This window comes from Stegastes partitus, unplaced genomic scaffold (genome assembly GCF_000690725.1).
Source record: "Stegastes partitus isolate 25-593 unplaced genomic scaffold, Stegastes_partitus-1.0.2 Scaffold888, whole genome shotgun sequence".
In the NCBI taxonomy this organism is placed as follows: domain Eukaryota; kingdom Metazoa; phylum Chordata; class Actinopteri; family Pomacentridae; genus Stegastes; species Stegastes partitus.
In genome coordinates, this window is record NW_007578619.1 from 239,124 (window position 1) to 266,982 (window position 27,859).

General features: G+C 43.3%; 3 protein-coding genes across 5 annotated transcripts; 1 reads left to right on the forward strand and 2 right to left on the reverse strand.

The window, feature by feature from the left end:
* Window positions 1-943: 943 nt before the first annotated feature.
* Window positions 944-5,196, reverse strand: gata1a (GATA binding protein 1a). The gene is made up of 6 exons (XM_008293468.1): window positions 5,108-5,196; window positions 3,108-3,335; window positions 2,517-3,020; window positions 1,961-2,106; window positions 1,747-1,872; window positions 944-1,663 (listed from the first exon to the last, which is right to left on the reverse strand). Exons 2-6 carry the CDS (start codon window positions 3,319-3,321, stop codon window positions 1,376-1,378), a joined length of 1,278 nt encoding a protein of 425 aa, XP_008291690.1. The 5' UTR covers window positions 3,322-3,335; window positions 5,108-5,196; the 3' UTR covers window positions 944-1,375.
* Window positions 5,197-9,297: 4,101 nt separating this feature from the next.
* On the forward strand, window positions 9,298-15,397 carry LOC103365899 (ras-related protein Rab-7a). The gene is made up of 5 exons (XM_008293467.1): window positions 9,298-9,353; window positions 10,164-10,290; window positions 10,444-10,662; window positions 13,112-13,237; window positions 13,359-15,397. Exons 1-5 carry the CDS (start codon window positions 9,298-9,300, stop codon window positions 13,443-13,445), a joined length of 615 nt encoding a protein of 204 aa, XP_008291689.1. The 3' UTR covers window positions 13,446-15,397.
* hcfc1a (host cell factor C1a) lies at window positions 14,136-27,538 on the reverse strand. 3 transcript variants are annotated; one of them, XM_008293464.1, is made up of 28 exons: window positions 27,390-27,538; window positions 26,022-26,222; window positions 25,322-25,470; window positions 24,092-24,252; window positions 23,779-23,987; window positions 23,415-23,499; window positions 23,186-23,292; window positions 22,921-23,100; window positions 22,592-22,834; window positions 22,324-22,472; window positions 22,036-22,218; window positions 21,725-21,946; window positions 21,228-21,332; window positions 20,899-21,115; window positions 20,442-20,578; window positions 20,202-20,349; window positions 19,851-20,071; window positions 18,784-19,609; window positions 18,389-18,534; window positions 18,079-18,213; window positions 17,754-17,961; window positions 17,251-17,526; window positions 17,052-17,158; window positions 16,822-16,956; window positions 16,544-16,729; window positions 16,134-16,431; window positions 15,988-16,051; window positions 14,136-15,880 (listed from the first exon to the last, which is right to left on the reverse strand). In XM_008293464.1, exons 2-28 carry the CDS (start codon window positions 26,215-26,217, stop codon window positions 15,841-15,843), a joined length of 5,133 nt encoding a protein of 1,710 aa, XP_008291686.1. In that variant the 5' UTR covers window positions 26,218-26,222; window positions 27,390-27,538; the 3' UTR covers window positions 14,136-15,840. The 3 variants fall into 3 exon arrangements, with proteins under 3 accessions (XP_008291686.1, XP_008291685.1, XP_008291688.1); XM_008293463.1 differs by having other exon boundaries at window positions 18,389-18,537; XM_008293466.1 differs by lacking the exon at window positions 21,228-21,332 and having other exon boundaries at window positions 18,389-18,537.
* Between the last annotated feature and the right edge of the window lie 321 nt (window positions 27,539-27,859).

Sequence of the window (27,859 nt, forward strand, 5' to 3'; positions counted from 1 at the left end):
TTACATTTATACTGGCATACAGATACAAGAGTATTTTCATTAAATATAATTAAAAGACCAAAACTAAAAGTGCTCATCATGCACAATGGCCTATTTGAAATCATGTATATTACTGGATTGTTATTATAGATGCATTAATATGATTTAACTACCTGCTAGTTAGCGTGTAAATTTCTCCTGAGGGATCAAAAAAGTTTTATCTTAATCTAAAGTATCACTTCCTAATTTATTTTGCTATTTTGTTTTGGATTATTAAATTAAATCTTCAAAGTAATCAATAAATAAAGATAGTCAATACATGTAATAGAGTAAAATATACAATTAGCCTCTGTAGTGGATCGTAAGTACAAAGTAGCAAAAACAAAATTAAAAATACTCAAGAAAGTAAATAATACTTAAGTAAATGTATTTTACTGTAACAACCTGAACATTCACACGCACACAATTCACCTCACAATCCTCTGACTCCTCAGCCAAAGAGGAGCTGCAGTATCATAAACCACATTGTTACGGTTACAAAGCACATTCTGAGTTATCTCTCATGTTTGCATTCAAGCAAAAATGGAAAATTGATGCAGGGAGAAACAACCCTTCTAAGCATTCTGAGCAGAGACGATTAATAACGAATGCAAACAAGACCTTGTGTTTGAGCGTGAGCAGCCCAGTTTTTCAAAAAAAAAAACTGACAGAGCTGGTTTTAAATACGAAACCAGGACAAAGTGTTGCACTTTAGTTGAGTGTTTGCCACTTCTGCGGAATAGAGGATTTGCATACCCCCCAATGTACAATTACACTGTCAAAGTGGAGCGCTTGCCTGCACAAAGACACCATTATACCTGAGCAGGGGAGTACAATAACGCCACACAGGAGGCTTTACTGCGGTCAGGTCACTGAGCCGAACACATGAGGTGAGAATTCAAATGACTTAAAACAAAAGCCTTCATAAGTCACAAAACTCATTTTATTATTTTCACGGTAGAGTTTTAATATTGTAATATCACTTATGCAAATACAAAACAGACCCACCAAACGCAAAGCTAAAGTAAGGTTTCACATTTTCGACAACAAAGGAGGTGTTCGTCACGCAGTCAAATCAGATTCCTGTTTGTATTTACAGCTGTAAGAATTCCCCTATCAGTGTGTTTACAAGTGCAGCAAACCTCAGCGGAGTGATTTATCGGACTTCAAACAAGTGGCCTAATAAAGACAATATGAACAAAATATGTTTTCTAATAAAATACAGTGAGAACAAAAAGAAATCCAGTGTAGAATCACATATGTACAAATCCATGTAAAAAAAACAAACAAACTGGCAAACAAGCAAGCGAGCGAGTGTGCTGATTCCTGAGTGTATGCAAGTGCCTGATCTGTCACGTCACACCAGTGTGGGCACCATGCCAGTGTTGAGGTGGTGTGTGTAGGGTAAACTGGCAGAGGGGTGCAGGGGGGACGGCGTGGGGACGAGGTGAGGCATGTGGCTGTAGGTCAGCAGAGTCCCGGGGCCGAGAGAAAAGGGCCCGCCGTTGTCGTCCAGGGAGGTGGGCTGGGTCACCTCCGAGTACGGCTCCAGCAAGGCGGCCTTCTTGCTCTTCTTGTTCTTGTTGGAGACTTTTCTGTTGCGTGTCTGAATGCCGTCCTTCTTCATGGTGAGAGGCCGGTTCACCTGAGGAGAAGAGAGGAATTAGGTTAGCGCATGTTGGGTAAAAAGTTCTGAGGATTATCACTGTGACTTTTCTCCACACTCACGTTGTGCAGTTTGTAGTAGAGTCCACAGGCGTTGCACACAGGCTCTCCGCTGGCGTTGCGTCTCCACAGTGTTGTTGTGCTCGTGTGGCAGTTGGCGCACAGGGTTCCTGCACGCTTGCTGACAATCTGAAACAAAGGAAATAATCAATACTTCTGAACTACAAATTGCTGAGTTAATGGTTTACTGAGGGGCCTGGAAAGAACCGTGTCATACCAGTCTCTTCTTGGGCCGGATTAGAGGTCTGTTCTGGCCGTTCATCTTGTGGTACAGTCCACAGGCATTACACAGGTAGTGGCCTGTACCATCCCGGCGCCACAGAGGGGTAGCTGTGGCTCCACAGTTGACGCACTCTCTGGCCTCTGCTCAAAACCAGAAAGATGCAGTTGTTAGTGCAGGTTTTATGACATAAAGGGTTAAAGTGCTGCACATGGATGCAGATATGTTCTGTGCAAATATCTTAAAATGGGTCAAAGTACATTCGATGGGTAAATAGTGAATTAGTTAAATTCTTTACTTGACAAAACTGTCTCACCACTTTCAGTCTTTTTTTTTTGCAGATGCCCAGTTTTCATTTAAGTGCACTTGTTTGAAATTCCTTTCTGTGACCACTTCTAAGCTAATTTCTTCTCAAATTTACCATCATGCAACTTGTTCAGAAGCTCCAGAGCAGCTGTTTCAAAGGCTGAGCTTGAGTTTTAAGAGTATGTGGTCAAGATGATGCACCCAACACAATCCAATCAGAAAATGGCACATCTTAATGCATCCTCACCTGGAGTGGATATCCTCATCTTGTTGCGGAGTTTGGGGGAGTACGACGGGCTGATCCATGCTCCGGGGCTGGAGTAGAGAGAAGCAGAGCCGTAATCCTGCGGGCCGCCCATGTATGAGCTGTAGGGGCCCAGCATGTGAGAGTGGGATGTCGGAGTGTACACACTCCCAGCCGCAGGAGTCAGGTTCAGAAAGCTGCTGCCTGCCCCCGACCCACCCAGCGGGCTCAGACGCTCCGCCTTCAGGGCCTCCTGAAGCCGGGGACTTTCCTCCCTGCCCTCTCTGCTTGGAGACGAGTACCCATCTCTGGAGTTGGTGAAGGAGGAGGACACTCCAGGGGTGTACAGGGAGGTCGGGTTGTGCGAGTGCAGCGAGGTCTTGGTCAGGGGGCTGCTGCTCCAGGTGGAGGCCGGAGGGTTGTAGGGGGAGCTCAGGGAGTAGGTGGGCGGTACGTCCAGCAGCTGGAAGTTGCTCAGGAGACTCGGTGAGGTGAACACCTGCCGAACTACGGAGAAAAGGACAGGAGAGGGAAGGTCAGATGGTGACTCGCAGGATGAGGGTTTGTTGGGCGACGGTGGACGGAGGCACTGACCCGAGCTGTGTCTGTAGGTGGATGGAGCTCGGCCGTGGCTCGGGTTGGAGAAGAAAGAGGGCAGGCTGGTGTAGTCGGTGTCTTGGCCGGTGAAGAAGGGCTCAGCCTCCTCTCCTGGAGGCAGCAGGCCGGGATCAGAGGAGAAACTGGCCAGAGGGTCTGAGCTGAGCAGAGATGGAGACACCCAGTGGGACTGCTCTGAAGAATCGTCCATGGTGACAGGAGAGACTGTGACAGGACCACAGTGTACAAGTTAGAATCATATATTGTTCTGTCAGATGCAAAAACAAAAACCTGCAGCTGAAATGAGATTTTATGCTGTTGGTCACACTGAATCATGTGTAGATGGTATGTATGTACTTATTGCATTAAAATAAAGCAACATTTCCCATCAATAATTCTTATTTTATTAAAGCTCTCTGCACCTTTAAGCTGTTGTATCTGTGTTTAAAACCGGCAGCTTGACTTATATATAGACTTAGTATTTTGGTGTTTATTTCTACGTTTAAACATATATTATATTTGCTTTTTTTTCAGCTTTCTTGTCTTTGTCTGTCTTTGTGGAAATTGCCCTCGAAGTCGTGCGTAAGTGCACCGCGAACAGCTCAGCTCCGGTAATTCAGACGAGAGCGAAAGAAGCTCTGGCTTTGATTGAAGCAGATGCTTTATCACCAAGCTCTTCACTTCACAACAACCAGTGTGTGACTTGAAGTTATCAGGGACAAGATCTCTCGACAGCAGGCTTTTTCAAACTTCCTTTTTTTAGGATCCTCATTTGACTGTGGCTGAAAGTAAAAACTAAAAATAAATGGGTCTATAAATGAGGCGATGCAGCCAGTGACCAAACGGTTTGCAAAATGGCCTTCATACAGTAGGTGTGCCAGTTAGAAGAATACAAAAAGGCGAGCCCTCGGGGGGACGCCCTGCTGGGTGGACAAACAGCACAACAGGAGCTAAACTGAGCGTGTTGACAACAACAGCCCCTACTGGGAGGATCATGTAAGATTTTCACAGCAGTCTTCTAAATTGAAGAAAAAAAAAATTTGTGTAATTCAGCAACTTTTTCTTTTTTTTTTTTTTCTACAAATTCACAATTTTTATTCGAGAAGAATTCAAATTTATGATTAAATGTATAGTCAGTGACATTAAAAGTCTATTTACTGCCATTTCAAAGTTAAAAAAAACAGAATCGCTGCTTTAGAACAGCGACACAACTCCACACACAGCCATGACACTGCACAACGTTACAGCAACGCAACATGAACAGTAATAACAGCCAAGGCCGCTCTCTCTCTCTCTCTCGCTTTCGCTCGGTATCTTTAGAGCGAGGAGAAGAGGAAAGAGAAGAGGCTGATAGTGTCTGATAAAGTCTGAGAAAATCTGATACAAGGCATTATTATAATGCTAAATATATCCAGCTCCACTGATACAACGTGACCCTAATCTCATCTGATTAATAGAAATCTGTGAGACAAGAAAAAAGTGTAAAAACACAGCAGGGTGAGACAGCAGGTTGCGGATGCCTGATCAAAAAGAGGCAAAACTAGGAACAAAAACAGGAGGTCTGCTATGATTATTTCAAACACAATCCCTCACACAAGAATCAAAATCTTCATCAAATCTGTTTAAGTTAGCTGTTTATATTACAATATATACTTACTTATCTACAACATAAAGTGGAAGAAATGTTTTATTTGCATAGAAATTAAATCAACTCCAAGTTACGTAACGACTGAATCAATTATACAGTTATATAAACTTGTGGTGATGAGTCTGAAAAATGGTTTAAAAATAAAAAAAATCTAAATAAAAGTTCACTAAGAAGGAGGCTCCATCCAGCCAATGCAAACCTCTAATATTTCTTCAAGTCATAGAGTAATAAATGAATCCTCACCAGTAAAACTTTCAATTACACTCAACCAATCAGTCATTCTTAACAAATCAAGCAGATTATATTTGCGGTTTCTGCTGAAGACCAACAGCTGAAGGGGGTCACCTACCCGAGTGGAGGTCGCAGATGAGCAGCGGCTTCGTACAGGTGGACGGTGGCACAGCTCGAACTGTCTACCTCCGCGTAGGCTGGAGCTACAAGAACAACTTCTCCAACCACCAACAAAGTTTAGGGCTACGAGACAGTCCGTGGGAGGGGTCGGGGACAACTTATTTCAAAGACACACCTCTTCGGTCCAGTGAGAAAGAAGTTGCATGAAGGGTGAAGTGTGACATATTTTACAGCCATGAATTAAAAAATTAACTGTGTCATTTATCTACAAACACAAATAATGTTTTGTCTTATCACAGCGAAAGGTGAAGGTGTCAGCTTCAAATCTTAGTTCCTCTGCTCTTCCTTTATGGCTGCTTGTGTAGTATTGATAACATGAGTGTATCGCTGATGATTTCCACAGAGGAAGCACTACGTAGAAAAAGCACATTCGCAGCAAACCAAGACCATTATTAAGCAATTTGATGTAGCTGATGGACAGAAATAAGAGCATTTTATGTGATGTGTCTTCATTTGTAGGATTTAATATATGATGCACACATAAAAGCCATCCAGCAGCTCCATGTGTGCTTTTTGTCTGTTGATGAAATGTGCATACGGCCCCGTGATAAGGCCGAGCCCACATGGAAAAGAGTTTCACAGACATTTGAACAAAGCAAATATAAAATGCAAAGACTCAATTTCTTTGTGGTCCGAGCAAAGCTTAGAGTGGAACACAGTAATGCAAATCGGGGAAAAAGTAGCTGCAATCATACGGGCAGAGATATGGTCTGGACACAGCCCGGCAGCGCACAAGCCCGACACTGTCTCCGTCATTTGATAGTCAAAGCAGCTCCCCAACTTTCCTCTCTCTTTGTTCATTTACAGTTTTCAGGGAAATCAGGGGAGAAAAACAGTTGAGAAAGAATTTTATGTAACACTGGGACTTTTTTCCTGTTATTTAAAATCCCAAAGCAAGTAAATGGATCCTCACGACGTGCCAGACCAACCAGCCAAATCAATCTTGGTGCAGAATTGTAACTGAGTCCCATATTTACATGCACTTTCTGACTAGAATTACTTATCATGAAATTGAAAATCAACTCCACGGAAATTTTGACCACCGTGATGACGTCTTCTCTTCATGTAGCTGCTGAGGTCACTGAGGTCACGTTGTCTTAGTTTTGGGGAAGGTGGAGGAAGTAAAAACAAGTTACAGGTGTGCATCTCAGGTTTTCTGTGGAAAAAGATCAGGATGAGATAAGACGTGCACTTTTTAGGACGTGTCAGGCGGCAGTTGGTTTTACAAAACAAACAAACAAAACATTTATCCATAAAAGTGTCAGATAGGATACCTATAGAGCTGCTCTGCTATATTTCAGATTCTTCCAGGACTTTCCTCCAACTTTCTTTATTAAGTCTCACTAATTATTGATTGTATCGTTAAAAAACAAAAGGCTCTTTGCAGTACTGGTCTTACAGTATTGCTTTAATTACATAACCATACAATTTTTTAAAAGAGCAGCAGAAAATGTTCTGGTTTGTGGATATGAAGTTGGCGCAGTAAGATGATGAGCTGTCTGGTGCATGCTGGGTAGGCTCCAGCTTGCCATGAAACAGAACAGCGTTGTGAATTTGTTCTGTTATCTCCTGCAGTTCATCCCTGTTTTTCTACAGTTTCCTTCCGAGGATAGTAAAATTAAAAGGGAATGAAGTGTTGGTGGGGGCCTGTGTGAGTGACTGCAGCATTTAGAGTGAGATGAGGTCTCTGTGGCAGCGTGGACAGCTGGGCAGGGACGTGGCTGCTGCTGCTGCTTCTGCTGCTGCTGCTGCTGCTGGGTGAACGGGCTGCTCTGCCCTGATAAGAGGTTATCAAGATGAAAGGAGGAGGCCAAGAATTACAAGCTCACTGACATACAGACCTACAGGACCCTACGGCATGTCAGTGGTTGCATCCTACTGCTTTACTCGCACAAGCCTGTGGACACACACACACACACACACACAGTGACAAACTGACAGTATCTGGACAGAAGTCGCTGGAGCGTCTTGTTTGCTGAAGTTGTGTGAACCCATTGTCGCCCGGTGACGGATGGCATCGTGTGTCACCAGTGGACTTTGAGGACAGCCTTCTAATTCCCAAGAAACAGACTTCTGTGAAGGCGGTGGCTCTTATCTCTGCAATGCAGCTCTGCAGCAACAGTGTTAAACCACGGAGAGCTTTCACTCGCTCTCTCTCTCTTGTACACATAAAACACACTCGGTCCTCGCCGTCGTTACATTTGTAGTAGTTTAGTTACTTTTCTGGTGGCTTTCTTGGCACGTGACTCAGCTTCAGATCTGCACGTGAAGCTTTGTGCGGCAGCGGTGTGTAATGAGTGTACGTTTTCCTGCAATGATTCATAAAGTTTGGCACTCCGGTACCACTCACTGAGATATCATGGCTTTTTCATTCATTGCTGATTTTGTGTAATCTCAGTATTCTGCTGCACCTCTGACAGTCTCAGCAGGACGCAGATATGCCAGGATTGTGGCATTATGTCATGTAATTGGGCTTTATTCTTTATTTACACTTTCATTTTGGTGTGTTTTTCCAGCTGCTTGTTGTTATTAGTTGTCAAACGTCAGAATTTTGCTGAAGGTTTGTGGAGATCTCCTTAATTACCACCTACAGAAATGATGTATTTCTAATATGTATAAAGTTTGTTTGTGTCCATGTCTTTGATGGTGAGCAAAATTATACTAACTACTTGAGATACACTCTCCAATTAAAGTCATATTTAAGTGAAAAAACACCACTTTACTCCACATTACCTACACACATTGTGTATTCTCGCTCATTCCTGCTCTTCACTGAAATTATACGATGCTTACACAAAACCCTATTTTCTACTGTCAACATCACAACAAATGGAAATATTCTACAACAACACATGCATCATTATGTACATATTTCTCCAAAATCAACCTTGTCATATTTGAAAAGATTTGGCACCACCATGAGATTTATTTTAAAATACAGTCCTGCAGGTTTTGACAGTATTTGGCTGCACAGGATCAAAGTTTATTGCAGCAGGGTTTTATTGTTTTGTTGTGCTATTTCTATATTGATGTGCTAAATGCTTACATTTAAATGCATTTAGGCAGATTATTTTAATGTTGCTATTTATTCCCAACACCAGAGGAAAGACTGAAATATTACAATTAATTTTAACCTCTGATGCTTTTCTTCCTAATTTTATATCAGCTTTTCTTCTGCATTTGCTTAAAATATTCAGCATATGTTGAGTTTTATTAAATAAAGTAGCTTCACTTCCAGTTGAACAGCAATAAAAGAGAAACCAGTTGAACATAATATCACCACCTGATGGTACCAACTGGAAAGAGGAAAGGTGAATCACCTGAGGCCTACACTGCCCTCCAGTGGGGGAACTGAGAAATAATCCAACGCTATATACAGTAGATTACATAATATTTAACTTTCATTATTGGCATTCAGTGTTTTGATTTTAGTGTAATAAATAAATAAATAAAACAGAGGATGATTTTTTTTTTTTTTTTATGAAATATTTTTCAAAGACAAAAAAAAAGCACTGCCGTCTGTTGTTTTCTGCAAAATGACACCAGAAGTCTGTCTGTCTGTGTGTTTGTGAAATAAGGAGATATTCATTTTCATATTTACAGCTTTATAAAAACAGTTTAAACCAGCTGTGGCTCTGATCTTTGTACCATGACGGAAAAAAGAGGACAGAGGTCAGCAACGTGTCAAACAGAAAGCAGCCTGATGCCTTCAGAAGCATCACAGTGTTTAGAGCTCTGAGAACAATGCTCAGGATTTGGTTGTAGTTTGGGAGTTGTAGCCACCTAGAGGGAGTTTAAACTGATAATCTTGGATGTTTGATTTCTTGATTTCAAAATTTTACAGGCATGTTATTTTAAAAAAAAAGAAAAGAAAACAACAACAACAACAACTCAGCCAATGTGGTTTAACAGTTGAAGAAGAAGACAAATAAGGGTCAAAGTAATGTGACCTTAGAGACAGTGCGTTTAGAGGAAGGGGGAAGATAAAGGGCGATTGGTTTAACATCCTGGCTGCAGCCCTCAATAAAAACACTTCCTGCTGCATCAATAAAAGGAAAAGAGGAATTTCCGAGGAGCACTTGAAGGCAGCAGCAGCAGGTGACGCTCCGGTGGGACAGACAGGTTAACATGAGCGACATAAAGGATCCTGTCACTCTGAAAATAATCCTCATAGGGAACACGGGGTAACTTTGACATCTTATTTCAGTCAATTTGAGCGTTTTTGATTTGTTGCTGCCCTGATGGCGTTTCACTTTCATTTACTTCCTGATTTACTGCCAGGCTGAGTGGAATTCCTCAAAGGAAATGATCAAAGTGTGAAGGATAGTGTTTAAGGGCTCAGTGGGACATAAAATGAAGATTGAATGTATGTAAAATAAGAGAGAGAGAACTGAGTTTGTTGCCCATTTATCTGGTATATGAGAACTGTAAATCATTTTAAGCTCATCCAGCTTAGAAACACAAATTCTCCTGCTGTCTAGAAAAAAAGTGAGTTACCTGCTCTTAGGTTCACTAATTAGATCAAAGACATTTTAAAAGTTGTTAAAATGTAAAACAGGTAGATTTACACTTTCATAACTACCTGAATTTAAATAAATGAGTTCAATAATCTTCAGATATTAGTCACAGAGACAGTGATTACAGACTTGTTTTCCTTTCACATCTCCTAAGTCTAAAGGATTCTTAACTCTCACGGTGCATCCTGGGAAATCTGCTTACCTGCTAGTTTAATTTCTTATAACGTAATTTAACTTAATTGAACAACTCTCAGCTGTTCATTCATTCAACTCATTTTAAGTCAAAATACCTCAAATTATAAGAAATCATGTTTCTAAAGTGGCCTTCAAAATAAAATATGACACATTTTAAGTTTAATTAACTAGAAATTAACAAAACATATGTACATATTCAGTAAACTATAACAGATGAGTTGATTTGACTGAATTCCTTTATGATATTTTACAGTGAGTGTGTGTTTTCTGTGTGTTACTCAGGGTGGGAAAGTCCTCCTTCATGAACAGATACGTGAACCACCGCTTCACCAACATGTACCGGGCCACCATAGGGACGGACTTCCTCTCCAGAACTGTCACCATAGAGGAGAACACGGTCACCCTGCAGGTAACTCACCTGTCCGACCGCCCTGCAGCTGCACTGAAACACAACCTCACATCCGGCGACCACACACAGACATTGATTTCACACAGGACAGTGAATCCTCAGTGTCATGTTTCCATCCCACTGTGTGTTGTGTGTTTGTTTGTTGTGTGTCAGATCTGGGACACTGCAGGCACAGAGAGGTTTCAGTCTCTGGGTCCACTTCTGTACAGAGGAGCCCACTGCTGCATGCTGGTGTTCGATGTCACGTCCGAGGCCAGTTTCTCTGCCCTGGATGTGTGGAGGAAGGAGTTTCTGTTCCAGAGCGAACCTCAGGATCCGGCTGATTTTCCTTTTATTGTCGTGGGCAACAAAACCGACCTGAGCGACAGGGAGGTCAGTCTTCTCCTGTCGTCCAGCAGCTTTTCTTAGAGTTGCAGTGAAAAACCAACTAGTATGCTTCCTGTCATGGGTCTCCTTAGTTTAGATTTACTGTTGATTTGTTAAAAGATTTGCACCACTGATGGCAGGTCCTCCATCCTTCATCTTGTGGCCCTGGTCTTGTACCCTGAGGCAAAATCTAGTTTTAGGCCCTTAAGTTTGGATTGTGTGTGTGTGTGTGTGCGTGTGTGTGTGTGTTTCAAACAGTTAATACGGAGAAAAGAGCTTTAGATTAGATAGATAGAACTTTATTGATCCCTTTGGTAGGGTACCTCAGGGAAATTAGCCAAATTTTTAGTATCAAATGCCAGAAAATATGAGAAATATTGTTAAATGTCTTTGTGTCTAGTTAACAGTCCAAAACAAACAGGAAAACCAGCAGATTTCACTTTTGAAAAGCTGATACCAGAAGACATTTTTGCTTAAAAATCCAATAATTAATCGGTTATCATGACACGTAACAACTGATTTTCTGTCAGTTTACTAATCAACTAATCATTTAAGCACTGGTTCCTTTACTTACTTAACCCTTTATAGGGCACTAATTAAAATACTTGGAAAATAAACATTTCAACCCTAGGGTGTTATTGAAGGATATTTCAAGATATTTTTACTTTTGTGACTTCAATCAAGATTAATACAGTTACTATATATGGTAACTTGCCAGCCTATGGTTTAAAAAAAAAAAGACAATTTATAATAAATAAAATAAAAAGTATCAAACTGCAAAATAAACATTTATTTAGATACATTTTAGTTTGAGGTAATGATAGTTACACAACCAGCAACAAAGTATTTATAAAGCACTGGGCAAGTTCATTTAGTAACTATTCTTTGGGGTATTAGTGGCACTAATCTAAAAAAGAAATCAAAGTGGAGTTCAATGCAAACCAGTAACAAAGCGTTTATAAAGTGTCTGTGTTTGTAAGGTAGTGATACTGGCGCTAATAAAAAAAACTAAATCAAAGTGCCTGTGGTTCTTCAACCTCAAGGAGAAACACAGGATGGACACGTTGAACGTCCAAAGAAGTTACCAAATATGGTCACTTGCCCCGTAAAGGGTTAAGAATGAAGTTTGCTATTGAAATGTGAGAGGAAGTACTTGCTAATTGTGACTGTGACCAAGGTTGCTGTGCATTAAAAACCCCTGCTTGCTTTATAAATTGTACGAAAAAAATGACCTGAGATGATAAATGACCGTTTTGTGAGTGAAATACAAGAATTCAGAGCAGAATGTGAAGCTCTGTCCTCTTCAGAATTCTAGCTGCTAATTCTGTCAGCTGTTGCATCATCACTTAACACTAGTGATCCCATCTTTGGACCACGTATGTAGAGTTTCCAATGCCACCCACCAAAATGCAAATTCACACTTGGATTCAGCTCCAGACCGTTGATCTCCAGCACTTGTCATGGAACCAGGAAACAGTTCACACCTGGATGTCAAACTGCTTTTAATTCTGTAAAATTGGAGGAACTGTGTCAAACAAAAACAGTTAATGCAGTGTTTTTGGAAAAACCCCTTGAATTAAACCAGGAAGTGACTTGATCTTGATCGCCTCATTTTAGATCCATTGTTGTGGTGTCCAGGAACAAAATTATGAAAATGTTGTCACAGTTTAAAAATTAAGGATCTGAGTGTATTTATTTATTTTACAATAAATTCGTACTTTATGTCCTAATGAATACACAGAAGCAGTTAAAATGTTGTATTTAAGTAGAACTGGAGTTAATTGAAGCAGTACAAACGTCAGAGAGAGAAGAAAGAGTTAGGTCTTTTTGTTTTCTTTATTAAGTTACTTGAAGTCAGCTGAAAGTTCATTGGCTGAAAATGAGCTGGTTTGAATTATTCTCATCATGTTTTGAATCAAATTAATTTTATTTTACAGACATGTTGAGGTTAATTGGTGATTCTAAATTGTCTGTAGGTGTGAATGTGAGTGTGCTTGGTTGTCTGTCTCTAAGTGTAGCCCTGTGATAGACTGGTGACCTGTCCAGGGTGACCCCTGCCTTCACCCTCCAGCCCCCCCAAGACCCCAGTGAGGATTAAGCGGTGTATAGATAATGGATGGATGGATGGATTCTGGCTGGTGACAGTATTTTCTTATTTATGTAGCAGCATCCAAAATCCTCTCAGTAACAACGTTTGATTCTCATGTTTCAACAAAACAAAACAAGAATCTTGAACTTGACTTAACCCAATGTTCAGATTGTAAAAGAAATATGCAAATGAGTACAGATTTGGAGACATAACACCTCATTTACATGTTCAAACATAACATTTGTCTAAAAATAAATTGGGGATTTCTGTTCTTCACCTGCGGCGTCTTTACTTCAGATTGTGTTGCACTTTGCTGCACATGAAGCTCTCTCTGCTGTCACCTCAGCGCTGTGTGTTTCCTTGCAGGTGTCGCGCAGAAAGGCCCTGCAGTGGTGCGAGGAAATAGGAGCAGAGTACTTCGAAGGGAGCGCCAAGGAGGACCTGGACGTGGAGAAGCCGTTTCTGAGAGCGGCTCAGAGCGGCCTGCAGCAGGTGAGTCAGTCAGGCTTTTAAAAAAAAAAATATTTGCATCTTAAGAGAAGAAAGACACCGAAATCGCTCTATGTTTAACATGTTTATTTTTTGATGATAAAAGATACATTACTCCCTACAGTACAAAAAACACACATTGGAAAATACAGGACATTTCCAGATAACCTGCAAACAGCCGAGAGAAACTCGCAACACCTGTGAGTGCTGAGAGAAGCACTCGTCCCAGTGTGGGAGGGAAAGTTCAGAGAGACCTCGGCACTGCTGATGATGACCTATCTAACGAGGGTGCAAAAATAGTGACCCAGCAAAGGTACTGTGGAAGGAAAGGACACAATTGTATACCACATGGAGAGAGGAACAAACTCATTAAATGTTTTTTCTTTTTTTGAGAACCTTCAGCTTATGGTCTAACTTAAGGCATCACTACTAAAATACACTGCTTTTGCATGCATGTCTAGTTTTGTTCAACAGACACACTGACACGCACAAAATTATGAATGCATATGAAGAGAAAGTTCATTTCTAGAAAGAAATCGGGAGAAATCACAAACGGATGCCAAGGCGCGAGCCGGAGAAAAAGGCGGCAAGCGGCAAACCTCGGCTCTGCTCTTCCTGGCTGTTACCATCACAACTGAATCCGCCCTTACAAAGTAGATATACACTCATGTCCAGTCAGAAACCTCCTCCCTGTACAAGTTTGTACTGTAATGAACCTAAGCAGTGATTCAGACTCCTACAGTGAATCAGCTTGACAGAAGCAAATTAGAACAATCAGGGAGACTATATATATTTATATATATATTTGTTTCTTTTATAAGTAAAGACACAAAAGGCAATCAAGAGATGACCAACATGTAAAAACAGTTTGTTACAGGTAATTATATAAAAGGCCAAGATGTTTTTTTTTTTTGTTTGTTTTATTCTTGCTCTATGAACGAACTAATTTACAAGTGAGTACACTCCGGCTATGTAAGCTTTTCTTTCCCAAGACATCCCCATTCAAAGACACATGGGTTGAACATGTCACAGTTAGCTTGCACACCATCTGTAGTCTGAAATACAGAGCCGTGGAAGGAAAAAAATTAAAATTTATTAAATGGATTCACATACATCAATAGGGTAGGGAAAATATGTCTACTAATATAATTTTGCCATTCTAAAAATTAAAGAAGAGGTGAGACACCACATTCATGAGCATAAAAAGCGTCGGACAACTGATCGGGATGTTAACGAGGGAAAGGTATGAAAAGATCTGATGGTAACGTTCCTCATACCCCGTGAAATTCCATGTTTGGCAAACGAAGCAACACAAGCATTGAGTAGTAAACAAAGTAAAAACTCTCCTCTCCCTGGGTCCACTTCAAAGTTCCCTTCAGTCCTATAACCTCTGCGGTTCTACTTGGAACAGATACAAAAGTCTTTCTCTCTTTCAATACCATCTGTTAACAACAAGAACATACAACCAACTGAATGAAGATTTTTTTTCTTTTTTTTTTTAAAAATATAGTGGCACCCTCAACACAGCCACCCATCTTCCCACGAACACAAACTATTGGGATGAACAACAGTTAAAAAAAGTGATGTTTTTCTTTAAAAATGCACACAACATACACATACACACAGGAGAAAAAAAAAAAAAGAAAAAAAAAAGCTTAAAAAATACAAAAATAAACTACACAAAAGATCTTCTGCGTCATTGCTTGCTAATTTTTTGGGAAGATTTTGCAAGGTTTTTTTTTTTTTTTATGTGTGTGTGTGTGCTGCAAGTCTCAGTCCTAGCAAAGTCTTGTCATTCGTTCTCTACAAATCTCTTTCCTTTGCCATTCTTTTTTGTCCACTTCAAAGTTTTCGGCCACCGGTCCTCATCTTGGGGTAAAAAGCGCACAGTGATGACATTACCAGGAGATGGGAGTCCAGTACGATGACTGTACAGACTTGGTTCTCGATGAAGCAAATTTGTTTTTGAGCAAAAAAAGAGAAAGGGAAAAAAATGATGTCCTCATTCGTTGAGGACAAGTGCTTTATTTGTTTCCATACCGATTTTTCCTCTCATCTAAACTAATGCCTCCACAGCCTTTTTTTTCAACACTGTACATCATTTCATGTAGTCTCTCTCTACATCCCCCCCCCTCCCCAGAATTCACAAAACACAGACGAAGAGAAAAAAAAAGAAAAGAAAAAAAAAGAAAAAGGTAACATTGCGCTCAGGCTGGCTCCCAGTTTGTGAAAGATGTAAATGCTTCTCTATACTGTTCAACTACTGAAACAAGCCAAAAATAGATGTTAAAGGATGGAAGGGGATGTGACTGAAAAAGATAATGTGCTTCTAGGTTTGTGTTGCTCTAAAAATAGTACGACCAACAGAACGAGGAGGAAGGAGGGTTTTATCTACAGAAACATCTCTCAGATTTGACTTTCATCTTGGCTTCATACGGTTGTTCTGCCTCCATTGCTGCCTTGATCTGAGACGGTGGGGGGGGAGGGGGGGGTTGGAGGATGAGATTAGGATGAGGAGGTGAAGGAGGGGTGAAGGTCAGTCTTCCTGATAAAAAGGACAGCGAGTGGAAAAAGGACAAAAGACTGGGAGGGGTCTCTGGGCAACCTCACTGGTCCGTCCTTGCTTTCTTTGGACCAGTAGTCTTACTGCAGGAGGACACAAAACCAGAATAAGTATTGCACGTTTTCATTCATCGGTGCCATGATCATGTCTGTTTGTGGGCGCAGTGGGAAACATCAATGCTGTTACTTACGTATCGGGAGAGGTGCCTGGTCTTTTGGGGGCCGGTTTTGCAGAGGCTGCGTCTTTGCCAGATTCTAGAAAGCAGGAAAATGGTTAGAACATATCCATTTATCTATTAATCAACTGATGAGCCAGTTTGTGAATCGGTGCGCTCACCTTGCAGCCATCGAACTTGGGTGGCGGGGCCGTAGCCCTTCTCGTTGCGGGCGGCGATGCGGAAGATGATGGCTGGCTTGGTGGTGTAGTCGATGTGGGCGTTGGAGAGGCTGGACGACTGCACCAAGCAAGAGGGGTTGGGTCCACAATACACACGCATAAAGGCTAGCTGTGCCGGGGTGGAGGCCTTGGCTTCAGCTGTCTGGTTGCTCTGGATAGCCAGGTACACGGAGTACTCAATGATCTTCCCTGACGTCACCGAGGGCGGCTCCCAGGTCAGGTGGGCACCGTCTGGGCTCTGGGGAGACACAGAGAACAGATACTACTCAGTGCCTTGCTCACGTTTTATACACCAGAGTGTAAAATCCAACAAAACACAACAAGAGAAACTGTTGCACGGCTGTGTGTACCTTGCTGATTTTGATGGCGCAAGGTGCCCCTGGGAAACCTGGTAGGCAAGTCTTAAACGCAGAGATCTCCGAGAAAGCTCCACGACCGCAAGCGTTGATTCCAGCAACACGGAACTTGTAAGCTGTTCCAGGCTGAAGCTCCATTTTCTTCATCTGGCTGTAGTCTGGCATGATGCCAGAGTCATCCTACCAAACAAAAATAATAAGCGATTAGAGATGCAGTGAGAGCAATAATGCATAGCCATCGAAGCATGAAAGGAGCCCCCCGAGACACTTACATCTCCTTGAGAATCATCTGCTGGCACATAGAAGTGGGTGACAACCATATTTGTCACTTTAACAATCCCGACGTCAAACCACTGGTTCTCTTTTTTTACAACAGGCTTCACTGGGGTTGGTTGAGGGGCTTGTTTCTGTATGGAAACAAAACATATTGTCAATTGGGGAAAAAATAAAATAAAATAAAAAATATCCCTTAATCAACCAGATCTTTAGTACTATGACTGACCTCTCCCTCGATGCCATTGGCGACCTCTGCTAGAGCGGCTGCTGCTTGCAGCTTGGCTGGACTTGCCACGGATACAGAGGGTGCAAATGTACTTGATGGAGCGAGTGCTGAGTGGTGGAAAAAGAAACAAAAAGGTTAACCGACTGTACAAAACAACATCCCAAGAATCTCAAAAAAAAAACAAAGCACCAAGACTTACTCTCAGCAGTGGTGCGTGGCAGAAGGGACGCCACAGCACCAGTGACTGTAGTAGCCATTTCATTGTGTCCGTTGCTCTCGACAGAAGGGTCGTTGAGGCTGTCAGCAGGAGCGAGGCCCTCAGTGGGTAAGCTCGTGTCCACGGCAGCCTGCTGGGCTGCAGCCTGAGCCTCCTGCAGCTGCTGCTGCTGCTGGACAAGGGCTGCAAGCTCTTGCTGGGTCAGCATGATGGGGATGGTGGTGGGTTGCTGGCTCTCTCCAGCAGCATCACCCTCATCTGTAAAAAATACAAATAATACTCAACAAATGCAGCCTTAAGGAGGTTTCAGAGCTACAGCACACATCTGCTAAGCATCATCTTGCTGTTGTTAAATGTTTAAAAATGAAAAAAAAAAATCCATCTTCATGTCTTTTCCTTCTATAAATAAAGCCAGGGCTTGATCTCTGATGTTACAGTTCAAAGTAAATCCTAGTCTGACTATACAAAGCGATGCTTATACTCACTCATTACGGCTTGCTGAGCTGCCTGGAGAACGGCCTGGATAGCGAGGGCCTGGGCTTCTTCGGTGGCTGCTGCCTGAGCAGCTGCCTCTGCTGCTGCAGTCACAGCCAGTTCCTCATCCGACAGCCCCGTCACCATCAGTGTGGCTCCCTGGCCCTCAGACATCAGCTCTGAAGGCAGGTTCAACGCTGTCGCTGCTGCTGCTTCTCCCTGGAGAAACACATAAGAGCAGTTCCATCAAATGACTGCAAAAAGAACTGCACGACTGAATGGAATCTCAGAATGCAAGGCTGGCATCGGCTTTGTGTGACGTTATACATTATTCACCTCTGCTTGTGTCTCCATAGCAGTGGCTCCCTCCTCAGCAGGTGCAGCTTCTGCTGATGCTGCCTCATCAGTTTGCATGGGCTCCTCTGTGGAGCTGGCAGCAGTACTCGCCCCCTCTGTGATTGATGAGATCGACTAGAGGGAAACAAAGATAAAACGTACGCATCGGCCACAATGAGAAAAAACAGAACATTCTGAAAATTCTATGTTTCTTTTCTATTGGACTTGCAGCGTTAAGCTATACATCTGCTGTGAGTAACATGACTACCATTGCCAAGGAATTGTGACAGAAATTGTGTGCTATTCTTACGGGTACAGAGGGTCCAGGAGCTGGTGTAGACTGAGTGACAGTAGTAATGGCCCTGCCCTGGGTGGTGGTAGCCATGCCAGTTGCTGCAGTGGTGGAGGCCACTTCTGTGCTGCTGGTACCTTCTGCTCCTTCCTCTGTCTGCTGGGCTGCTGATGACAAAGAAAACATACATTTTACTTGCTGGATGCAAAACAACTATCAACCATGTGACAAACTGCGTCTTTAATCTGGTTTCTTTGATTAAAAAATGAAGAGCAAGAACAAGCTGATACGTAGAACTTCACCTTTTTAATTTTAAATCTATCAGTGAATGATTAACTCACTTACCTTATGTTGTTTAATTGGTTAATTATAACTATATTATACATTCCAGCGTGTGCAGTATGTTTACATACCTGTGCCTTCGCCTGTCTCCATGCTGCAGGTGGCGGTGGTGGCTGTGTTGGTGGTCCCGGTCTCGTGTGTTTCACATGGTGGGTTGGAACAAACCCTCTGGACCATGCCCGTCGCCGTGCTGGTCTGGTCTCCTCCCATGCTGGAGGTGGCTGTGGACGGAGTGTTGGTGGTCCCCGTCTCGTGGGTTTCGCAGGGTGGATTGGAGCACACTCTCTGCACGGTGCTAGTCTGGCCTGCGTTCATGTTGGAGGAAGCTTGGGTGGATGTGTTGGTGGTGCCCGTCACGTGGGTCTCGCAGGGTGGATTGGAGCACAACTGCTGGACTCCTCCCATGTTAGACGACGCTGTGGTAGCCGTGTTAGTTGTCCCTGTTTCGTGGGTCTCGCACGGCGGGTTGGAGCACACGCGTAACGCAGTCATGTTTGAGGATGCAGTTGTGGCTGTGTTGGTGGTGCCCGTTTCATGGGTCTCACATGGTGGGTTGGAGCACACCTGCCCTGCACCGATTGTAGCAGAAGAGGTGGTGGCTGTGTTGGTGGTTCCGGTCTCGTGGGTCTCACAGGGAGGGTTGGAGCAGACCTGTCCTGCTCCGATGGTGGCAGACGAGGTGGTGGCTGTGTTGGTTGTTCCTGTCTCGTGGGTCTCACAGGGAGGGTTGGAGCAGACCAGTGTGACGGTGCCGGAGCCCTCTCCGCCTGCTCCAGCTTCAGTGGAGCTGGGCTGCTCAGAGGTTGGTGAAGCCAAGATCGACACAGGTAGATCCTGCACTGGTTGAGCCTCTACGCCACTGGGAGTTGTGATCAGAGTCACCTGGGTGGGCTGGTTCTGGAAGGAAGAAAGCAAATTTAGAGATCCTAAAGGCACAGAGTATGTCTTCCCTATTTTCCTTGCAGCAGTTCTGTCGTTTTGTGATAAGAGAAATAGGCAGCAACACCTTCCTCTGCAGTAATTTCCTTGGGCTGTAATACAAAAAAGCTTATGATGCAAACTAGTGCAATAACCTCATGGCCTAATGACTAAGATGCAGATGTTGCAAGCTGATGAAAGACGAGCTGCTGGGTTTTACCTGCACTGTGATGGTAGAGGAGGGCAGTGTGGAGGCAGAGGTCAGGCTAGTCTGAGCAGCTGACACAGTTATGGCAGTTGGGTTGATGACCTGACTGGACAGGGTAGCGATGGTTCCCAGCGTGGTGATGGGGGTAACCAGAGAAGCATTTGAACTATCAACTGTGCCTCCTGCCAAACTAGTTGAGACTGTACCAGTGACTGTGCCAAGAGTGGTGACACCTGGAAGCAGGAAGGCATTGAACAATGAAAACAGAGTACACTGTAGAAAGTACATGATCTGTGGTGACATATTCACGTCAGCTGATAATTAATCACTTAAAAGCAAAATCACAACCACGGTCATCCTTACCAGTAGTCCCCTTGACAACCAGAGTGGTGACAGCGGGTTTAACGGCAGACACTGTCACTGGTGTAACGAGACGAACACCACCCACCGTGCTCATGGGCACAGTGCGCAAAATAGTGCCAGGTTGCCCAGGAGCACCCTTCAAGACCACCTAGAAACAGAAGATTCAGGTTTAGTCTTAACCCCAAAATAGCAAAACAAACACTATCTACAAAGGTTAGTACACAAACAGAGTGAGCTTACCTGTGTCAGTCCCTGTTGGCCGGCTGCAGTGGCAAGTTTGGGCACTGCAGTGATGATTTTACCAGGAGTTCCAGTGGTCATTACCTTTGTGGTAAGGATTGTGATTGGTGTTTTCATACCAGCGCTGCTTGTCACACCTGGAATGACAAAGACACATATGCCTGAAACTATTCTTCATCTGATGTCAACTGAAGACCAAACCTAATTATCGATTTCAACCTGCAAACAATTCTTGCCAATTATTTTTATTCATGTTAATTGCTGGACAATTAAATATTAAAAGCATCAAACCTACATTACAGCTAATTTTGTTGTGGCACAAAATCACCACACATCAACCATGTGACATTAAACACTGCATTAACATCATTGTAAGTGCTGTTTTACAGCACAGATCTCAATGTGCAGGCTGCCCAGTTATGTAGTTCTAGTAGTGTAAACGTGAATGAGTTTCGACCTGTAGCTCCAGGCTGGGTCATGATGGCCGACATGGGGATGGTCTTTATGATGGTGGTGCCCTGCTTTGTCGTGGTTGGAGAGACGCCACTGATGTTGAGGATAGTGGGCTTGTTTCCCGTGCCTCCCGCCTGGGAAGTGGTGATGATGGTTGTGGGTTTGCCATCTGCAGAAGTCACCAGCTTCAGGATGGTGCCGGCTGGGAGGGGACCCTTTGTCTGGGAAAAGAGGCACACGTTATGCAAACCATCTGAAGAAAGACATCTGGTGCCTGTCTCAGGAGTTTTAAGCTACCTCCTGTTTTTTCCTGCACTCATGCAGATAGCTGACCTGTATGATCTGTGTGAGAGGGTTAGTGGAAGCCTGGCCTGTGACAGCTGATGTCTGCACTGGCTTGGTTTGTACCACAGACATCATCTTGCCAAGGTTGGAGATCTGCCGACATAGGAGAGAGACTCAAGTTCATGAGTCACCAGAAAACATCGGACAGCACAGGGAGTTCAGTGGGAAGGTGGACCACTAAACTTGTGGCTCTATGAATCATTCCAGCCCTAACTGACCAACAGTCATGCAGATCACTAACATCATGCTCCCCGTTTTCTTAGTAGAGTTCTCCAACAGTCACTGCAGGCCAACTTTTACAGCCTCCCCTACTGGTTCAAACTCATGTTGTCCCCATCTTGTGACCAAAACAGTCACACATACCAAGTGTGAAAAAGCGATTTACAGAATCCATGATTTACAGCATGCTTGTGAAAGCACCAAAGGGTGCTCTCAGAGTAGCGTTTCAGTATTAACATTGTGCTACAGAATTCCTGTTTTCTTACCAGAGTGCCACTGCTGCCCATGGTGAGGGGACTCTTGACCAAGGTGATAGTCTTGGTCACTCCTCCCACCACAGTGGTGACCACCTGGGCCTGCTGAGCTACTGTGACTGCGCCTGACTTGTGCACAGTGATGATGGGTCTGGTGGTGGTGGGAGAGGACGCGGTTGCTGTGCCGACCTGGGCTGCAGCTGTCTTCAACATCCGGGTAGCTGGGTTACTGACCTACAAGCACAAAATGATGTTAATAACTGACTTGTGATTATCAGAACGCTCACAATGTTAGAAACAAGAACAATTGCTGAGATGTGTACCATGACTGGAGAAGCCACTTTCACTGTGGTTGTGCCAGGGGAAACAGCAACTGTTTTGAGAATGGTGGCACCTGCAGGAACATTGAGGACAGTGCCTGCAGAAGAGGGCGGGATCTTCTGTGTTGCTGCAGCTGCAGCAGCTAAAGCTGCCATGCCACTCATCTGAGGGCTACTTCCAATTGGCTGAAAATGGACAAGTAAAATATTATTGAACACATTTGTTGATCTAACAATGCACGCCATGCCAAATCTGAAACATGCTAAAATGCTGTACAAAATTGGTCATACCGATCCTTGGGTGGTCTGGGCAGGCACTACCATTCGAACACCTGGAGGAAGGGATGTCACAGTGACAGGAGATTTCCCCGGCTGGCTGGGGCGAACTGTGACAACAGATGTGCCTGTAGCAGACTGTTGAGCTGCAACCTTTAAAACGGCTGTAAAATAAAGGAACCAGATGATTAGAACTTGTGTGCTTTTGCAGTTGTCGAGCTTCTTGCTGTAGTGACAACACTGGACATGAAAAGTAAAAAATAATTGGGCACTAGTGGAATACCTGTCTGCGGCAAGCTCTGAGCGGAGGGTGCTGCAGCAGCCGGTGCAGGGCTCTTTGGAGAGTTAAGAGGCTGCGATGGGGTTGCACTCATGGCTGGTGATGCTGCAGCTGGAGTCGCAGGGATGTCATACTTCTGCAGCTGCAGCAAGTAGGTGTCAGCTGTGGACACTGCACCCCAACTCACTTCCAGGGAATTTGTGTTGGCACGGACTAGCTGCACCCTGGCTGGGGCGTGCGGCCGCTCTGCGGTAGAAAATAACAAATTTAACAACAATGGTACAATCTGACAATTTGAGCCACTGACTTCACTCATGTAACAGAACACCCACCTGTTTCCAAGTACCAGAGGTCTTTACAACAGACTTGGTTGTTCCAAGCTTTACGATAACCGTCACGGCCACTCCAAACATACAGTCTGGAATTGATGGCCACAGCACAGTGGCCTGCACGGGCCCTGGGGATGTTGTCTTCAAGAGTATCCATCAATACTGTTTCCCAACACATGGTGTCTACAGAAACATTATTCAGAAGTTAAAACTGGTAGAAACTTTTCAAATAATAAATCAAGCATATTAAATATAGAGTTAGACAAACCAAGATTTAGGCAGGCAAGAGTGTTTGTGCATTTCCACTCTTTCTCGTGGGTTGCCACTTTGACGTCATCCATCACCAGAGGAACCCATCCTCCAAAAACATACATCCTGCACAGAGAGAAAATGAAGTGAGATCCTGCTACCAGACACAGTCTTTTCTACAGGGAATTCCAACAATGTCTGAAAGCAAAATTCACTGTGTTATTGGAAATGTGCAGCAGTTGTCTTACTTGTTTGTGATGGTAGTGGCAGAGTGAAGACTTCGGGGAAGTGGCGCTGTGCCGCTTACTGATGGTTTGTTCCATGTCAGAGTGTCTGGAGACAGTGACAAGCAGCAGGGTGTTATACAAAAGCTTCAATGTTTTATCAAATGCTACCAGATTAATCAAAGCACGTCATGTAAGAGAAATTCACATGTGATTGTCAAACATTAACTTTTCATATCCCTCCTGACAGTGGGGAACTCTAACAGTGAAATGTTCAGCTCTCTTTGTTCTGATTGGGTGTAAACAGCAGCAGTGTCTCTAAGGGCTGACAGCAGAGCATTTATAATTTTATTGCTGCTATTTTTCCATTTACACTTTAGAAACCTACCGATATCAAGTGTCCATAGATCTCCAAGACGACAACCGCTCATTCCTCCATAGATTATCAAGCGAGACTTCCTGCTCGTCTTTTCTGTGTATACCACAGCCGTGTGGCTCTCACGAGGAGGAGGCAGAACTCCGTATGTGATCGGAATATCCCATCCAACCACGCTGGAACCCGCACGGAGCTCGAGTGTGTATAGATCATTCAGGTATCTGAGAAAGAGAAAACAGTCACGCGCATGTTGTTGGTGAAGTAGATTCTCAAGAAAACAAGCCTCAGAGGGCTCAAGCAGCGGCAGCAAGGAAAACATCTGTACCTGGGAATGTTGTTTTTTGGGTCTTCACTGTCATTGGCTAACCCACCAAACAAGTAGCATTTGTTGCCAACCAGTGAAAAGCTGTGGCCGAGACGAGGACAAGGAGGAGGGCCATTCTTCGGGTTTTTTGCTTTCAACTTTTTCCATTCCCATCTGCTGGCCTGTAACAGAAACGAGGGTCGAAACATTTCAGTATTTAAAGTTGCAGAACAAGTTGACCTGACAATTTAATAGTAAGGATAGGACTTTGTGTAGAACATTGGGATTAAATCAATGTATTTAATTACAATGCACTAATCCCATTTTAGATTCTGCACTTATTTTTTTTTACCTAGTTGTACACTGCTTATTCATTTTGTGTCGATTCCATTTTCCAGTGTGTATACATGTATCTGGAAACTGGTTCAGAAAACTTATTTTGCAACATATTTTGCCAATCTGACAATAAAGACAGTTGGGCACATGTCTGATTAATTAAATCAAACATAACTGAGGCGCAGAAAAAAAACATAAATTGATCAGCATGAAATTTGACCACAGACTTAATTATGTTTTAGATTCTCCTTCACAAAAATGTGACTTCATTGTAGTAAAAACCTAAAATGGAGCTGAACCATTCAACAGGCAATCACAAATTATTATTTTAAATATTACTGTTCCAACCCTCAACAGTTACATAAGACTGTAGATGGACCGCACTGCATTACTCCTTTAATTTAATCCTCTGAAGTGCACGGTCAGGATTAACCGACTCAGTGACACCAGCAGGTATGCGATGCACTTCCCACATTTGACAAATGAGAATTCCGTTTCAATCATGCTGACCAGAGGCTTACAGTGACTGTCTGTAGCTGAGCGTTGAACACATGCAAAAGGGTAAAACTTTGTTACAGTGGACAGTGAGGGAGTTGACTTCGACTTTCTCTTTCCTGTATCAGTAATCTCTAATGCAGACAGACAAACTGATATGTAGCTGCAGAAATGTGCACGCATAATGTCCAGCTGGTGATGATCTTGTCGTACGACGCCTTGCGTACGAACACTGCTCTGTAAACACAACCACCTCCTTTTCATGCTCGAGCTACAATAACAGGTATTTCAAAAAACTAACATGCCTGGAAAATGTTTTGAATTGAACTATACTCAAATTAACTAAATGCGTCAACCACTTAGTTGAGAAACGGGCAAGTTTAATGTAAAACTCCAGGGGAGTTTACACAGAAAGATTACCTGTAGTTCATAGAGATCGTTGCTGTACTTTCCATACTCCACCATTCCACCAAATACCAGCAACCTTGTGCCATCACAGACAAAACCATACGCAGCACAACCAGGGGGAATATCACCACGGACTGCTGGGATAAACCACTGGTTTGTTGCTGGGAAAAAAACAAAAACACAACAACAACAATGGGGGTTATCTTTGTGCACGTAGGCATATCAACTTATCCTTAATATGAATGAAGTTACGACCACAACAGGGCTGTGTATTTCTAAACAGTCTAAGCAGTGAGCAGCTCTCTTATTAAACCAATATCTGCACTTATGGATGGGAACACACACAAACCACATTTGCTAAGTTTGTCTGTCCTTATTGGTTTAGGTGCAGGAAACTGGGGCAGAGGATATGCTTAAACCAACCAGCATCATCCATTTTATTTTAGCCCGCCTTTTTTAACGTGCATTAGAAGCCTTTACCCGGCAGAGGGGGCCAAATTTAATCAGACACGGCTCCGTTCGGCCTGCTGCGGCCTGGACGCTATTTAGTTTTGCAGGTCACGAATATATATTAAAATCAGCAGTTTTAGGCGAAAACTGCTCAAAACTGCTTTATATCATCGTGGTTTTTATTTGTGTACGTGTTTGTGTACAACATTATCCGATCTGCAGGAAATAAGCGGCAAAGTTCCACATGCAAAGTTAATCTTACCTGTGTTGTATACATGTAACTCATCCACAATCCCTTCGTTTCCACCGCCGAAGACAACCATAAGCTCCTTTATAGCCACAGCTCTGTGTCCATGTCTGGGCCGGGGAACAGGACCGGACCATCCGAGGACCCGTTTCCATCGCGGCTGCAGAACCGACGCCGTGGTCCCAGACACCGCGGAGCCAGGGGCAGACATGACTTCTGCCGAAAGAATAATAAAGCCATATTTGTTTTACCTGCTCAACGAATCGCGCCATATCCACAACAAAAACAAAAGAAATCTCACGGCAGCATCTGACAGAACACTGTGGCTAACTTCTACAAGTGCTACTGCGGTCAGATCAGCTGAACCGTTAGCGGCTAGCCCCGGTTCACGAATACATTCAATCCGAAGAAACTAAATCCGCACAGCACTTTTCGACCAACTCCTGATTTAAAACAATCAATACAGACTCGATGCAGCAGTTGTGTTCAGCACAAACACGAAATCTTTTCATCACCCAAGTTTTTTCTTAGTTGTTTCTAACCATTGAATTCAATCCATGGAAGCAGCCATCTTGCAGCCAAACAAACCCCCGCTAACGCTACTGCCCGTCTGAAAAATGGCGGAAGCGAATGAAAAAGAAAAATACATGAGAGCTAGCCCACTGTACCGGCAAACAAGCACACCGCAATGATCACAAATTCAACAGATTGGTTGTAAGCCGGTCAAGCAGAACAACACGCAGTGGCAACACAGATTTAATCAACCGTTAGAATCGTTAGCAAGAGTCGGCTATTTTCATGCTTCTCTGGGAGTCGCCATATTGTAGCTAGCAAGCTTAGCATTCTTTGCAACCCCTTTAACGCAGTAAATAATGTTAGAAAAATGTCCCAAGCATACTTTACCAGCAGTGTGTGCTGAGAAAATCACGCGTCTCAACGTGAATCGAACGATTTACTGAAATATAGTCAATTTTAAAGTGCAAACGCAGCATTCAAAGGGATTCCAGTGTTAGCTGTGCTCCGTTAGCCGTAGCGGCTAGATGCTCAACCTAATTTGCTCGCGCTAACAGCGTTAGCTGCAGGGTTGGCTTCTGTCAAAGCGTCGCCTAATTTCACAATTAAATTCAACGTAATCTCAAATCCCTTTCAAATGCATCATTTACCTGATACAAATGTAGTTGCAACAACGCTCCTAAAACGCAGCTAAATTGAGGTTATCAGCTTAAACACAGTGTTATTATGTTTCATGCCGTCTCTGGAAGCAGCCATATTTTCGACAATCGGCCTACTTCTACAGCTCCCACAAGAAAAATGGCCGGGCGGTTTGCTACAACAAAACATAACAAACCGAAAAAGGCACAAACACTTTAGAATTTTACTCACTTAATTCGATGCAGTAATTGCAAAAACACCGGTATGTGCTCTAATCTTGCGGCAATAATCCAAATTCATTCGATTTGTGAAGAAGTATTTCCTCTCATGCCTGCCTGGAAGCTGCCATCTTCTTGACAACCAGAGGCGGAGGAAAATGGAAGAGAGTTGGCGTCACCCAAAGTAAACATGGCGACGGAGACCCGCTCGCTAACCTTTTGTGACAGAAACGTATATACAGGTTTTGATATTTGCCCTTGTAAGTCGGTGTATGATGCTCTGAATAGAAATCTGCTTTCATGAACACTCGAAACCAATATAAAGTAACGATATCCTGAGTTTTAGCAAATTACAACAAGTTGTGTTATAGCAGTAGGGTTATTGTCCCTTAGTAAAGATGGCGACATACGTAGTGGAACCCCTTCTATTTTAATATTGTGGGTGATGCTGATTTTATTCGTCTGTAAACCTATTTAACTGTG